Source organism: Cucumis sativus, chromosome 5 (assembly GCF_000004075.3).
Source record: "Cucumis sativus cultivar 9930 chromosome 5, Cucumber_9930_V3, whole genome shotgun sequence".
NCBI lineage: Eukaryota > Viridiplantae > Streptophyta > Magnoliopsida > Cucurbitales > Cucurbitaceae > Cucumis > Cucumis sativus.
Window position 1 is genome coordinate 161,306 of NC_026659.2, and position 13,214 is coordinate 174,519.

At 37.7% G+C, this 13,214-nt stretch overlaps 3 protein-coding genes across 3 annotated transcripts; all 3 read right to left on the reverse strand.

The window, feature by feature from the left end:
• Window positions 1–889: 889 nt before the first annotated feature.
• LOC101204554 (molybdate-anion transporter) lies at window positions 890–5,178 on the reverse strand. The gene is made up of 8 exons (XM_004145891.3): window positions 4,877–5,178; window positions 4,014–4,158; window positions 3,747–3,915; window positions 2,743–3,013; window positions 2,207–2,472; window positions 1,897–2,112; window positions 1,628–1,730; window positions 890–1,362 (listed from the first exon to the last, which is right to left on the reverse strand). Exons 1-8 carry the CDS (start codon window positions 5,025–5,027, stop codon window positions 1,304–1,306), a joined length of 1,380 nt encoding a protein of 459 aa, XP_004145939.1. The 5' UTR covers window positions 5,028–5,178; the 3' UTR covers window positions 890–1,303.
• Window positions 5,179–6,700: 1,522 nt separating this feature from the next.
• On the reverse strand, window positions 6,701–8,628 carry LOC101204309 (AAA-ATPase At2g46620). The gene has a single exon (XM_004145890.3). It carries the CDS (start codon window positions 8,352–8,354, stop codon window positions 6,780–6,782), a length of 1,575 nt encoding a protein of 524 aa, XP_004145938.2. The 5' UTR covers window positions 8,355–8,628; the 3' UTR covers window positions 6,701–6,779.
• Window positions 8,629–9,037: 409 nt separating this feature from the next.
• On the reverse strand, window positions 9,038–12,189 carry LOC101204071 (ATPase family AAA domain-containing protein 1). Its single transcript, XM_004145889.3, has 5 exons — window positions 11,776–12,189; window positions 11,300–11,600; window positions 10,975–11,133; window positions 10,552–10,847; window positions 9,038–9,678 (listed from the first exon to the last, which is right to left on the reverse strand). The coding sequence occupies exons 1-5, from the start codon at window positions 11,974–11,976 to the stop codon at window positions 9,457–9,459; spliced, it is 1,179 nt and encodes a 392-aa protein (XP_004145937.1). The 5' UTR covers window positions 11,977–12,189; the 3' UTR covers window positions 9,038–9,456.
• Window positions 12,190–13,214: the final 1,025 nt, after the last annotated feature.

Here is a 13,214-nt window from a genome sequence, read left to right on the forward strand (position 1 = left end):
ACCAATCAGCCATCCTACCTTCATTTCAAGATGCCTTTTTTTATCTTATGGAGGAGCCCTCTTACTTTCCAAAACCTCTTTTTTTAAAATTATTTTTATTACTTTTTGACTTCAACAGTGATCTCTCGCCAGTTAAGTTATACTTTCACATTTGATTTATTTTTAGATGTAGGGGATCCTAACTCAAGATAGATCTATGTAGGACTTTCCCTTATATTTGAAATTCTTTCTTGTAGAAATAGTCATCTTTGACTCTATAGCTCCTCATTTTGTGCTCTTTGGCAGGTCATGGCTTGGTTTAACGTGACTATTTGTGGCTACTGCGAGAGAATCACTAGAGTGAGAGATAGATAGATACATGTGAAATGTGACATTCAAAAGGGAATGATGGTGTTGAAAGGGGTGATTTGTAACTCCGGAGGATCTCTCGTTGGTCTTGTTCTCCCTTTTGACCCTTTTGTTTGTCAAAAGGGAGCATCAGATACCCACTGTCTTTGCCAGTGTTGCTGCCGGAGAAACCTTCTGGTTTCCTCCTTTTTGATTCCTATATGGATAATTGTTGATTAACCTACTCTCCATTGTTGCCATTCTTTCGACATAATGTGGTAATCAAAACAGTATTAGGTCATCTTTTATGACTCCACGGTAGAAAAGGTTACTAACAAGTATTTAATCCCTTGAAAAGAAGGGGGCGTAGAGGGTTGAAAGTTGAAAGAATCGATAAAGAAAAAAGGAACGAGCCAAACCTGATTGAACCCGGTTGGACTTAAGGGATGAGAAACCGAAGAAACTCTTTACAAACAGAAACAACCACAAACAAATCACTATCAATATTTAGGCCTCAAAGACAAATAAATAATAATAATGATAATAATAATAATCACAATAATGAGAATGAAAATGAAAATTTAGCAAAGAATGCATAACGAAAATTAGGAATGTTTGATTAATAAGTTCAGACAAATCCAGGGTTGAACTCAGAAAATTCCCAACAATTGCTGGAGAGATCTCTAAACAAGCTCTCTACTTTAATGACACTTGTGAAGAAGCCCAAAAATTGATGAAAACATAATTTGTCAACTAAGCCTTTACTCTTCTTCTTCTTTCTTTCTTTTTTTTCTTTTTTTCTTTTTTTTTTTTGGTCTCATCTTCTTTGCTTGGATGAGGCAGACCACCACTATACGTGTACAGTTTCATTCTTCAAAATATTATACCAGCTACTCCATGAAGCTGCTGCTGTATACAAGATGAATCAAGACTTCATGTTCTAACCTCCCAATAAAAGTACCTGTGCTCCGTCCTTCTAGATGTTTAACGGATCTGCCTCGGTATTCTTATCGCTTAATGCCCAGTCTCCACTCTCTGTAACAAGGTCCAACAGAAATGTTTAAGTTGCCTGGTTAAGGAAATGCTTGAAAATACTTTTACATATTAAAATCATTAGTTATACAACGCTTTCTATGAAGTGCTTTGCCTAAATCATCCTTGAAAATGGCTCTCCAAATGCAACTTTACGGTGGGAGTAAGAAGCATTTATCATTACAAGCTTCTCACCACTCACAGAAACTGAATCTAGCAGGTCATTAGAAATGTCAAAATCTTAGAGCATTAGAACAATACTACGTACTTGGTTTCTCAACGATTGCTTGAAGCCGCCTTTGTAGGATCGACGCCACAAAAAGGAAAATGGAGCACATGCCAAACATCACAGTGATAGGGAAAGCATCCACCTTCAAGGACAAAGGAAAAACAAAAAAGGTTAAGAAGATGAGAATTTTTTATCCCATGGATCCAGCAATTGGATTAGATTTGTCGCATATGTTTGGGTAGGAGTAGAGTAACACAGAACTGCTTGAAAACAGAAGGCAATATATGGAGGGTTATTCAGTGACATACATTATAAAGCACCACACACACGAAGATGTTGAGAGGAATGCGGAAGAAGTTCATGATAGTACTTCTAGCCTCCTCAGGGATGTACTGGGATCTCATCTTCATTATGGAAGGCCAAAATATGCCAACGCAGGACTCAAAAGCACAGAAACCAAGCAACTGAATACAGCCTGAGAAGGAGATGCTTCCACCTTTCACATCTGATGGAGCTACCAAGAACTGCCACAGCGAGAAAAGTCAGAGAAAAAGAAAACAAACATTAATGTAAACCAGATCTAACTACTTTGGGGATAAAAAAAATTCTTCCACATACACTGGTCACAATTGGAAGTACAAGAGAGGCAGATGAGACAACAAAAACAATCTGCATGTAGCTCTCAACTTTTGGTGTGTTTCGAGCCATCAACCTAGATGCAAGGGAACTTCCAAGCATTGAAGCTAACATGAATGTCGCAAAGATAAAGCCATGGGGAATATCCTCATTATTTGGGCTAAGAGCAGGTGTCCAGAGGAACACAAAGGTGTACATTGAACCTTCAAATAGAGACTGGATAGCACCCAGCAGTGCGATCTTCTCATCTGACCAAGAGAAAATTTAAAATGAGTTGGTATATCTTAAAGAAATCACAGTTAAGATGTTTCTCTTTTTAAGGAAAAAAGAAGAAAGGGGGGAAAATCAGTTGACGGAATAATACTTATACTCGAGTGGATTGGTCGTGGAAAATTTATAAGATTTCTTATTGAAGTATTTATGGTGGGGGGGAAACTAAAACTCTTGCTAAGACGTTGGGCTTTCAGGAAATGCAATCAACTGAAAAAAAATATAAGCATGAAAATCTGAGAGAATACCAGATGCAATCGCAACAGCAGCCCCCCTGAACTGGGTGAGCAAATCCTTATTCTCTGATGGATCCCCATAGTTTTCAGTCCATGATGACATAATAATGGCCATACCAATTGCAAGAAAGCATGCAGCAGCATCAAAAGGTGCCACTGGTCCAAGAGACAGACTATCGACTAGTACATTCCCAAACAACCCAGCAATAATTGCAACAAGACCATTGCCAAGAAATATAGCCTTTGAGAATGTAATAGACAACCATTGCTGTTCAAAGCCCCTCTGCAGGAAAGAAAGAGAATGGAGCAAGAAACGTATTATTATATTTAAAACTATCAACCAATAGGTACAATCAGTGAAATGTTCGTCACCAAGACACATTTACAAGCATTATGCTAATGAATTAGGGAACCAAAAATGTGAGCCAAAAATTTCCAAAAAGATTATTACACTGCATATTAGTGAAAACGGGTTTCCATCCTATAAATAGAATCAGTTACTGCATTAAGGTGACAAGAATTCAAGCAGACAAAAGTTATCCAGTAATACATCACGTTCACGAATCAAACCAACTGAAAGAAGAAAACTCCAATGGTATAGTTTTTAACTAGTGAAGGAACACTAGAGTGAATTGGAATAAGAAACCACGGTTGAATCAATGGGCACTTTTTACCATTAGTCACAACATCCCACTGAATTCACTCTATTTGAATGAGACAATGCCAAGCTTTAGAGCTTATTGCTGTGTATAAGGTGATAGTGATTTCAATCATCACTTGGTGGTCATTGGAAACAATGAATCTAAAAGACAATGCCAAGCATTAGAGTTTATTGCTCTGCATAAGGTGATTGTCATTTCAATCATCACTTAGTGGTCATTGGAAACAATGAATCTAAAAGCCTAAGCTGATAGGTGACAGTAAGTTTTATTTCTTAACGTCACCGGTTGTTCAGTCAGAAAACATCACATAAGCAAGCTAAATAAAATTTAAAGACAGTGACGTGGAATCCTTGCCTTATTGTGCTCTGCAACAAGCCATGACTCAAATGCTGAAAATAGGAGCGAAGTGGCAATACCTCCCAAAACACGGCCCAACATTAGAACCTTGTATTCAGGAGAATGCTTGGTGACGCAACTCAGAATGTATGTAATACAATAAGTAATGCAAGCCCTCTTTCGACCTCTGAAGTAGAAAACATGAATGCATCAATAATTGAAAAGAGGTTTCCCTCGATAAATTTGGTGACATTAACCAATTTTGGAGGTACAAAAAAGACTCACTGTTTGTCAGCAAGAGAACCAACAATTGTACCAAACAACATGGAGGACCCAAAACCAGCAATGAAAAGCTGACCGATCTCTCCTTTACCAAAGCCATACTGACTGTAAAGGTAGTATACGTACGGGCCCTGCAACCAGTCCCCAGCTGTTGCGACATGAACAATAACACATTAGATCAATCATTACACATGATATTGATAATCAAAACAATAAACATATACAAACTTTCAAGGTAAAAAAAAATGTAGAAGATATGTAGCTCTAGCTCGTAAGGGAAAACGACATCAACCGTGCCAGAAGAATCAAGATCGTAGCTACAAAAATTACTATCAAGAGAGCTAAATTGAAAGAGCAATGGCATTATACACTACACTTAGAAGAAACGAGAACATAGCGATGATTTCATATCATGAATTGTCGGTGGATCCAGATCCAATCCCCAACCGAAGAGAGGGGAGAGAAATTAATCGGCATCTCGTCCAAAACACTTCCTCTCAACCTATCAGCAACCAATTGCGTCTCTAACTATTATAATTAACGCTCTGTCCTCCCTTAATTCCATCGCTTGTCAACGTGAGACAGCAAAACAACAAAATGCGCAATAGTTTCAATTAAAACATCAAGAGTCACATTAAAAAAAAAAAAAAACACACACACACAGATCGAACAATACAACAGTCAAGAACCGAACAAATTCAGATCATATCGAAAGGCATCAAGTGTAGACACACACGTAGAGAGATCCAAGGAAACAGTGGGTGATAGTGACAATAATTAGAAGGAATTAAAGAAGATAGAAGGGGAAAATGAGAGCAGATCTGGAAGAAAATAAGAAAAAGAGAAAAAAGGAACAGAATACGCACCCATCATAAGAGAATAAACAAGAAGGTAATTGTTCTTGAAGGCATTGAAAGCGGATGGTGTATTGATCCGGTCCTTGTTGGTTTTGGTGAGCTCGAGAGCTACAACAACTAGAGACAATGCTCCAAACACCAAGAAGTAGAAAATCTCCATTGAAGAACAATGAGAGAAAGAGAAAGAGAGAAGCTCCAACGGGCGTCCCTCTGTTAGAAAGTGAGATTGAAATGGTAAGAGAGAAAGAAGATGAAAGCGTTTGTTATATACTCAGATGCAATAGCGAGCGAGCCAGGTAGTGTGTGTTCAATTAATTACTTAAATCCCTTTTATTTTTCCCCCTAATTAAATAATTATTTTCCTAATTAATTCCAACGATGATTTAAGTATTTTGGAATCTCTTAATTGTACGTTTGACTTTCGTGTTAAATCGAAAAAAGAAAAGCGAAGAAAATAAGCTAAGCTGATGGGCGGTGTATGGGTGTTAGCGTGCGTGATGCAGTAGAGAACTAATACCCAAGGACGCGGTTTGAGAGGTCGTGTGGATGTGACGGACACGTGGCTGAACACTGACCGTCGGATGGGAGTACGAACTTGTCGGTGGTGATTACATTCTTTCCCGCGTACGTCGGGAGAAGGCGGAGACGCATAACTCCGTCGGTGGATGTCACGCGCGAATTACGTAATTTAAGTATTAATATAATATTTATACTTCGCGACAAAATAAATTGTAATGATTTTTCTTTTTTTTTTTTTGTTATTAATTAGTTTTTTGTGGTATTGTTTTGCTAACATGTTTAAACAGTTTAGGATGCTAAATAATGGAAACATCTCTTCCATCTTTGTGTGTATTGATTGCTTTGTTAGTAAAAGGAAGTGGAAATAAAAAGTCCTTTAAGCATAGGCTATATCCAACCCAAAGAAAAAAGAGAAAACTATAGGCTACATCCCATGTTATTTCATTTATGGTCTAATAACAAGTGCTAAAGTTTGATGGAAAACAATAGTTGTAATTAATAATTTTCCATTCCACCCCACTTCTCGGTTCATTCAAAACAGTGGTTGTATAACACCACACCCATACACCCCCCAAATTTGTACTTTTCTTTTGACTCTTTTGTAATTAAATCGTTATAGAGTTTATAAGCAAAATGGACAAATTTTTTATGATTTAAATTTAATTTCAAGTAGATAAATTAAAATATTATTAAAGAATCGAAAACATTTTACTCGTTGTATTCCTAAATTGGTTTTTATTTATAAATTTTAATTTTCAAACCTTTTACTCATTCTAATCTCTCTCACATCTCCATCACTATCTCTCTCTTTAACTTTAGCATCTTGAGATTTTTTTTTTCTTAATTGAGAATATGGTATTTTAAGTTAGGATAGCCTATAGAAAACACTATGAATCGATGTTTAGATGATAATTTTATTATAATTGACTTTAATAGATCGATGTTATAATCTTTGAAACTTTGGACTTAGATATTTATAAGAAAAAAAAGGCTCACTTCAAAACTTTAGTCTTCAAAATTCGAAGTTTATTTTCTCCCCTAAATTGAAAGGTAACGCAAGGCTTCCTGATTATAGAATTTTTTGAAGAAATTTGCATGAGCGTTAGCGTAGTTTCTTTTGGGCCATTATTTTAACTTGAGGTTGGGCCAAAGTTGGTTTAGGCTCGACCTTTTTTGGCCCACCTTTATACGTCGGACGAGTCGGATTAGCCATTGAGCTCGCCTCATCATCATCGTTAAATTTGACCAAATATGCAAAGATGGATGTTTGAGAGAGAGTTGCATATTTGTGGAGTTATTTTGTAAAGATAAAAATAGAAGAAGAAAACAAAATGATACTTTTCCCTGTGATGATTACAATTGTGTGTTAATTCCTAAAATGCATATTGATTTTCTATAGTGTATTTGTTCCGAAAGAGTGAGAAATAGAATCGGAAGATTCATCATTTTTTCTGAGTCCCAATTTCAAAAGCCCATATAGTTTCATACTTAAATTGTCTTTGAAAACAAATCGTCTGGATCCAATCCCGTCCTCACCATGAATCTCCCGCCCACCCGATGTCCATTTGAATCCATTCCCGCTGCCGTCCATTTGCAGAGCTGTTATGATGGATTTCAAGGCTCGCGATGGGGAGCTTCGATTCGCTATCATGATCTCGCCAATCTCAGCCGGGCTCATGCTGCCTCCATTCTGAAATATCTCCTCCACTTGAGAGAACAGCTTGTGATCCTTTACCCCCAAATGGCTCATCGCTAATGTCTTGAACGTCGAGAAATCACACGCCGGAAATTGAAGATGAACATCCACCCGTCCTGGCCTCAGTGCCGCTTCATCAATCCCACTCTTATCGCTCATCGTGAACACCACCACACGCTCTTCGCCGCAGTACGATGCAATGCCGTCCATGAAGTTTAGTACACCCGACACGCTCGTCGCCGTCGATCTTTTCATTAGATGACGATCAAGATCCTCCACGAGAATCAGCGACTTCGGCGTCGTTTGAAGCAGCAGGGTCGTCATGTCGGAATCGCTTGAGATTTTCGACATGTCGATGCTGTAGATATCGTACTGCAGGAATTTCGCCATCGCCGCCACGAAGCTTGATTTCCCCGTCCCTGGCTGACCGTAAAGTAGGAAGCTTCGTTTCCACACGCGGCCTAGTTTGTGGTAGTATTGCTTTGATTTCAGGAACTGTTCGAGATCGGATTTTACCTTGTTCTTCAAATCGGCGTCCATCACCACTGTACCGAATGTTGCCGGGTGCGTAAAGGGGACCGCTTTCCACCGTCTTGCACCGCCGTCCACGTTGATGTGCATCTTGATTTCTCTCTTCTGTTGTTCAATCTCGTCGGTAATGGAGAGGATGTGTTGGAAGTACTGGCGGAATATTCTGCGCTTATCATCCTTCCTCAACTTGAGAAGGAGCGAAAAAAGGTTGTTCTGCCGATGATGATCAGTATGCATCTCGATTTTCCAGCGGAGTTTTGCCCCGAGGAAGGAATCATGAACTGTTTGATTGGTGTCAAGGCGGAGGAAAATATCGCCGGGTTTTGCACCGCAAAATATGTTGGCAAAATTGGAATCCTCAAGGGAAGGTAAGGAATGAAGGTAGGTATGTACACGGAGGTAGAGTTGATTGTGCTGTAGATTCTCATCGAATTGGGGAATTCTGTAGAATTGATAGACATGGAAGTAGTCTGTAATCGCTTGAAAACCCTTGACTATCATGTAAACCAGAGAGGTTTTGGTTATAAAACGAAAACCCAAAACCAAAACAAAAGCGAAGAACAAGGAAGAACCTAGTGCTGTGGTGAGAAACCCCATGATGAAGAACAAGAAAAGGAGAAAACTATGCTCTGTCTGGAGGGATGAACACCAACCTCCAACCTCCAACCTCCAACCTCCAACCCAGTGGTTGAAGAAGGAGAAAGAGAGCATATGGAGAGGAAATAAATGGGAATTGGGCATTTGAAGACAGGAATGAAGGTATTATTTTAATGAAGGTCAAATGAATTGGAGAGTTGGGTAAAGGAAAACGGTGCCATTAGGTTGGCTACGATGACCAGGAAGGATATGAATCAACAAGGAAGGAGAGTTGAATTGAAAACTTCAGATGGGAGGGATGATTTGTTTACTAATTATAAATACAAGTTGATTGAATTGTACTTGCAAGAGACATATCTGGAAGTTTGATTACAAACAGAGAGATGGGTTTTGTTTGAATTGTTCAGCCAAAACTTAGAAAGAAACAAAGAAGATGCATTTCGGTTATATATTTTTTGAATAAACAATGTTTACACACACACAATTCTAAACAAATCGATCAATTAAAAACCACGTTTATTTGCTCACATCAACCATTTTTCCACAACTTGGTCAATTCTTCAGACCTAAACTTGAAACAAATTGTCCTATGACTGCGGATAAATCAAAGATATCTAAACTCACATTGGTGAAACCTTTTTTTTCTCTCTCTCTATATGTGTGTGTAATATATATGTGAATTTAGTGACGAGAATTTTATTCCAGTCTTAAATGTTATGTGAATTATGCAAGAATTCATACATTCTTGGTTCCTAGAATTTGACAAGGGGGACAAGAAAAAATGGCATAACCTATGACGACAGAGGCAGGCCAAGCAACAAACCATAGAATCACCAAACTTCCATTTCATATATGATATTATAATCTTAAATATTTACAGATTTTAACTCACTCGATCATATCACGACCCAGCTTCAATTCCCACTATATAATCAAATCGTTGCAGCAACAACTTCTTGAACTAGAGAGAGGATTTCGACATGGCTAAATTCGACAAAAGCATACAAAAAATTAAACCAACAATGGAATAATAGAAAGATTGTCCGAGGATGACCCGGATTCATACAAAAGATTACCGACAGGGTTATCCCTATTTCTTACAGTAAAGTTGGAATATGCAACTACCAGAAACCATTCAGAACTTCAAAATTTCAGATTGGAGACAAACCCATCGAACCAAGGATGCATCCAATGGTAAATATGTCCTGTTTAATACTAAAACGAGTTGCTGTGCCCCTTAGGGTTTTCACGAATCTCGGGTATCAGATTGGATATTCAAGATTTGGGAGACCACTAGCTTGGAGAGTTCACTTATTGCTGCTTGAACCTCATAATCACCAGCTTCCCTGTGACCTGTCCACCCAGATGAGTTAGAGCTCAATCCCGTGTATTCGCTTGCAGCAACCTTTGTCTTTGTGGATGTAGCAAGAACCTTTTCCAAATCTGACTGTGACAGTGGTCTCGGTTCCTAAGAACCCACATATCATGCGAAGGTCAGTAACATTCAAGACCCCACCATAAATAGCAAACGAACTCATACTCGATGTCAATGGCAATATGGAGACTCAAAATTTCATCACCAAGATATTATATAAACCCCCCAAGTAAACGAAAGATCAATAACAATAACAAAAATAACAAAGAGCTTCCATAAAAAATCTTAATTTCCAAAATCAAATTGTCTAGTACCCTACACATCGTCAATCCTCACAGGAGAAATATTCCCATAGGTTATTTTTCTTTTCCCCGTCCATTATCTCCACTGGATAATATTAGCCAGTAGATGGACAGGTCATAAAACAATATAACTATCTCGTAAGCCCTTGAAAGATGAAAACATAAATGATCAGCATCCAAAATTCATTGTCCTATAGGGAGCACCAGTAGCATAGATATGAATCCCATAAGAAGGGATATAAATCTCATCTTGAAAGCAGCCTAAGTGGCAAAGTATGTAAACATTTGGTTATCAACTTCAATACCTTTACCCCAGCAGGAAGAAGCAAGTAACTATGAACACGTTTTATAACCATTTTGTTTATAGTTTTTGGTTTTTGAAAATCGTGTTTGTTTACTTCCACAACTTCTTTTACCATGGTTTTTATCGTTCCTAACTAAACAGGTGAACTTTCAGTTAAATTCCAACAACAAAAGCAAGTTTTTAATAATTAGTCTTTTCAATTTTCAAAATTTAGATTGGTTTATAAAAAGATTCTTAATAGGTATTGGGTGAAACTAGAGTGGAAGTAATGTGCATCAGCTTCATTTGAAAAACTAAACAGTTATCAAATGAGACCTAAACAGAAGGGAAGGGAGGAGGAAAGGTGATGAATGTACTCACAGAAGATTGTTTTCCCTTCTTCTCTTCATCAAGGAGATCCCTGATCGGAAAATAAGCAGCTTTCTTGCACAGTTCAAGAATATCTGAACCCGTGTACCCCTCACACAAGCTTGCCACACGGTCATAATCTATATTGTTTTCAACCCGCTCACCCTTCAAAATCACCTTTAATATCTCTACTCTCTCCCTCCGGTCAGGTATCCCAATCTCAAAGGCTTGTGGAAGACGCCGAAGTATAGCTTCATCTAGTTCAGATGGGCGATTAGTAGCAGCAAGGACCATCACACGGGCACTCTCTATAAGAATGGATATGACACATCAGAACTGAAGAGCAGCTATAATGAATAAAGTTGCACAATCACAATCCACAAAATCCTCCTGCTGACAGAAAATAAGGACAAAATAGGTTAAATTATGACTCACGATCTGTGGTAAATCCATCCCATAAAGCCATGAACTCAGTCTTCATGTTTGTCATTGCTTCATGATCTGTAGTTCGTCGCTGACCCAAAAAACTATCCACCTCATCGATGAATATAATAGCAGGCTGGAGCTTATAAGCCAAGCTAAACACAGCAGCCACTGAAAAGTCATGCCAGGCAACAACCAATCAGGCATAAGTAGTTAATAAAGCATCAACAAATCCAAGGAACAAATATATCATTAATATCATTCGTATCAAGACATAGAACAGGAGCGTATATATCATTCATATCCAAGAAAAGCTTCACCAAATCCCTAAACTAACCTAGCTTTTGCGCATCTCCAAACCACTTGCTCATCAGATTTGAAATCCTGACATTGATGAAAACAGCTCCAGATTCCTTTGCAATAGCTTTTGCCAGCATTGTTTTCCCAGTACCAGGAGGCCCATACAACAAAACTCCTTTCTGCGGACCAAGAAGCTTCCCATGTGAAAATAACTCGGGCCTCTTCAGTGGAAGTATCACCAGTTCAATCAAAGCCTGCTTGATACTCTCCAGACCTCCAATGGAATTAAACTCCACATCAATATGATCGGGGTTTATAACATCACAGGCAATCACATCCTGGTTAAAATGTAAGCAAGTCAGGAGTGAAACAAAAACGTATTGGTGCCTCGAGAAACAAAAACCCAATTGAATTCAACTCACAGATAACTCAAAATCAAAACCCACATAACAAAATTCACATTACTACAAGAGAACGAAGGATTATGAAAAAAGGTGAGGTGGGGGGGATTACCTCGTAAGGGTTGGTTTGGATAAGAGGGCGGCCCAAACGTTTAGCAATTTCCTTCTTGTGCTCCAGAGCCTTCTTGGAGGCCTCGCGGTTGGGGTCGAGATGGCGTAGACCAGCGAAGAGAACCAAGCAGCTCAAGGCAGCGCTGGCTGCGTAGAGAATCAATTCCTGTACGAACCTCGTCTCCGACGAACCGCTCCCCATGACTGGTGGTGGAAGAAGAAGAAGAAGAAGAAGAACGACGACGAAATGGGATTGAGATTCCAAATGAGAAAAAAGAGCAGAAGAGAAGATAGATTGATTGAGGGTGTGCTTTGCTTGGTGAAAAATGAGCTCTCCTTCCCCTTTGCTCCAACGAGAATAACAAAGGAAGTATGGGTCTGCCAAAATCTGGACTTTTACAATAAGTCGGTCTAAGAGAAAGAGTTCAATTATATAAAAGCTTGGGATAAATTTCTTATACTTTATTTTAACTCTTACCTTATCTCCTTCATTTTTCCACTTGAAATTAGGACCAAAATTTAATGAGTTTGTGAGTTCAATTGTTAGAAAGTAAAATTAAAAAAAAAATGATTATATAATTTGGGGAAGGAGTTTGAAAACTAACTTAAAAGCAATGTCTTTACCCTATACGATATCATTATAATCAATCAAGAATAACTCATTTTGAAAAAATAGCCTAAATTAATTACAACGTAGAAACGAACTAATTACAATTGGAAAAAACGAGATAATTTTGTATTTTATAAAATATAATATCCATGCAAACAAATGTTATTTGCTAAAATTCAAAAGAAAAAATAGTTTTGTCATTTTAAAAAATGACTATTAAAATCGTTGTTATATTTTATTATTCCTTAGTATAACTCTCTTTCTTTTTGTCAAATAATTTATATATATTTTTTGATTAGGTGGAATTTCCCTCCTAATATAACCATTGTCATTTCTTTGAAAATAAACCCAACAAAGTCACATTCGTATTCTTACAAAATTTATCTTTCACCGTTTTCTTTTCTCGTTGGTTTTGAGTATTTTGCCTAATTCAATGGCCTCGAATCATTCTTTTATTTCTCCCCTCCTCCAAAAGAACAAAAAAGTTAATTAAGACAAAAATAGTGTGAGAGAACGTTTATATTAATATGCAGACTTTGTGGACTAAACCAGATTAGGAAGCGATTCTAAGTATTTAAAGAAAAGTGGATAATATCATACAAATGTAGAGACATGGAAGATCACGTAATCCTTCACAAACCCATTTACATTTTAATTAAGTGCATATGTGTTTGATAAATTCGTATGACAGTAATCTCTAAGGACTACGTAGTTAAGTTTGACAAATGACTTTCACATAAATATTGGAGCTGTAATTTGAATAATGTTAAAATACTTTTAGTCTCTACTTGTATTGAAGCAACAATTCAACGTAGCAAACAACTTAAATA

Coding starts and splice junctions, on each gene's coding strand:
- LOC101204554 (XM_004145891.3), bottom strand. CDS start 5,027: ATGGAGATTTTCTACTTCTTGGTGTTTGGAGCATTGTCTCTAGTTGTT. Junction 2,473..2,742: donor TGCTGTTGCGATTGCATCTG/GTATTCTCTCAG, acceptor TCTCTTGGTCAG/ATGAGAAGATCGCACTGCTG. Junction 2,113..2,206: donor TACTTCCAATTGTGACCAGT/GTATGTGGAAGA, acceptor TCGCTGTGGCAG/TTCTTGGTAGCTCCATCAGA.
- LOC101204309 (XM_004145890.3), bottom strand. CDS start 8,354: ATGCCCAATTCCCATTTATTTCCTCTCCATATGCTCTCTTTCTCCTTC.
- LOC101204071 (XM_004145889.3), bottom strand. CDS start 11,976: ATGGGGAGCGGTTCGTCGGAGACGAGGTTCGTACAGGAATTGATTCTC. Junction 11,601..11,775: donor TCCAAACCAACCCTTACGAG/GTAATCCCCCCC, acceptor CATTTTAACCAG/GATGTGATTGCCTGTGATGT. Junction 10,848..10,974: donor GGATGGATTTACCACAGATC/GTGAGTCATAAT, acceptor CCATTCTTATAG/AGAGTGCCCGTGTGATGGTC.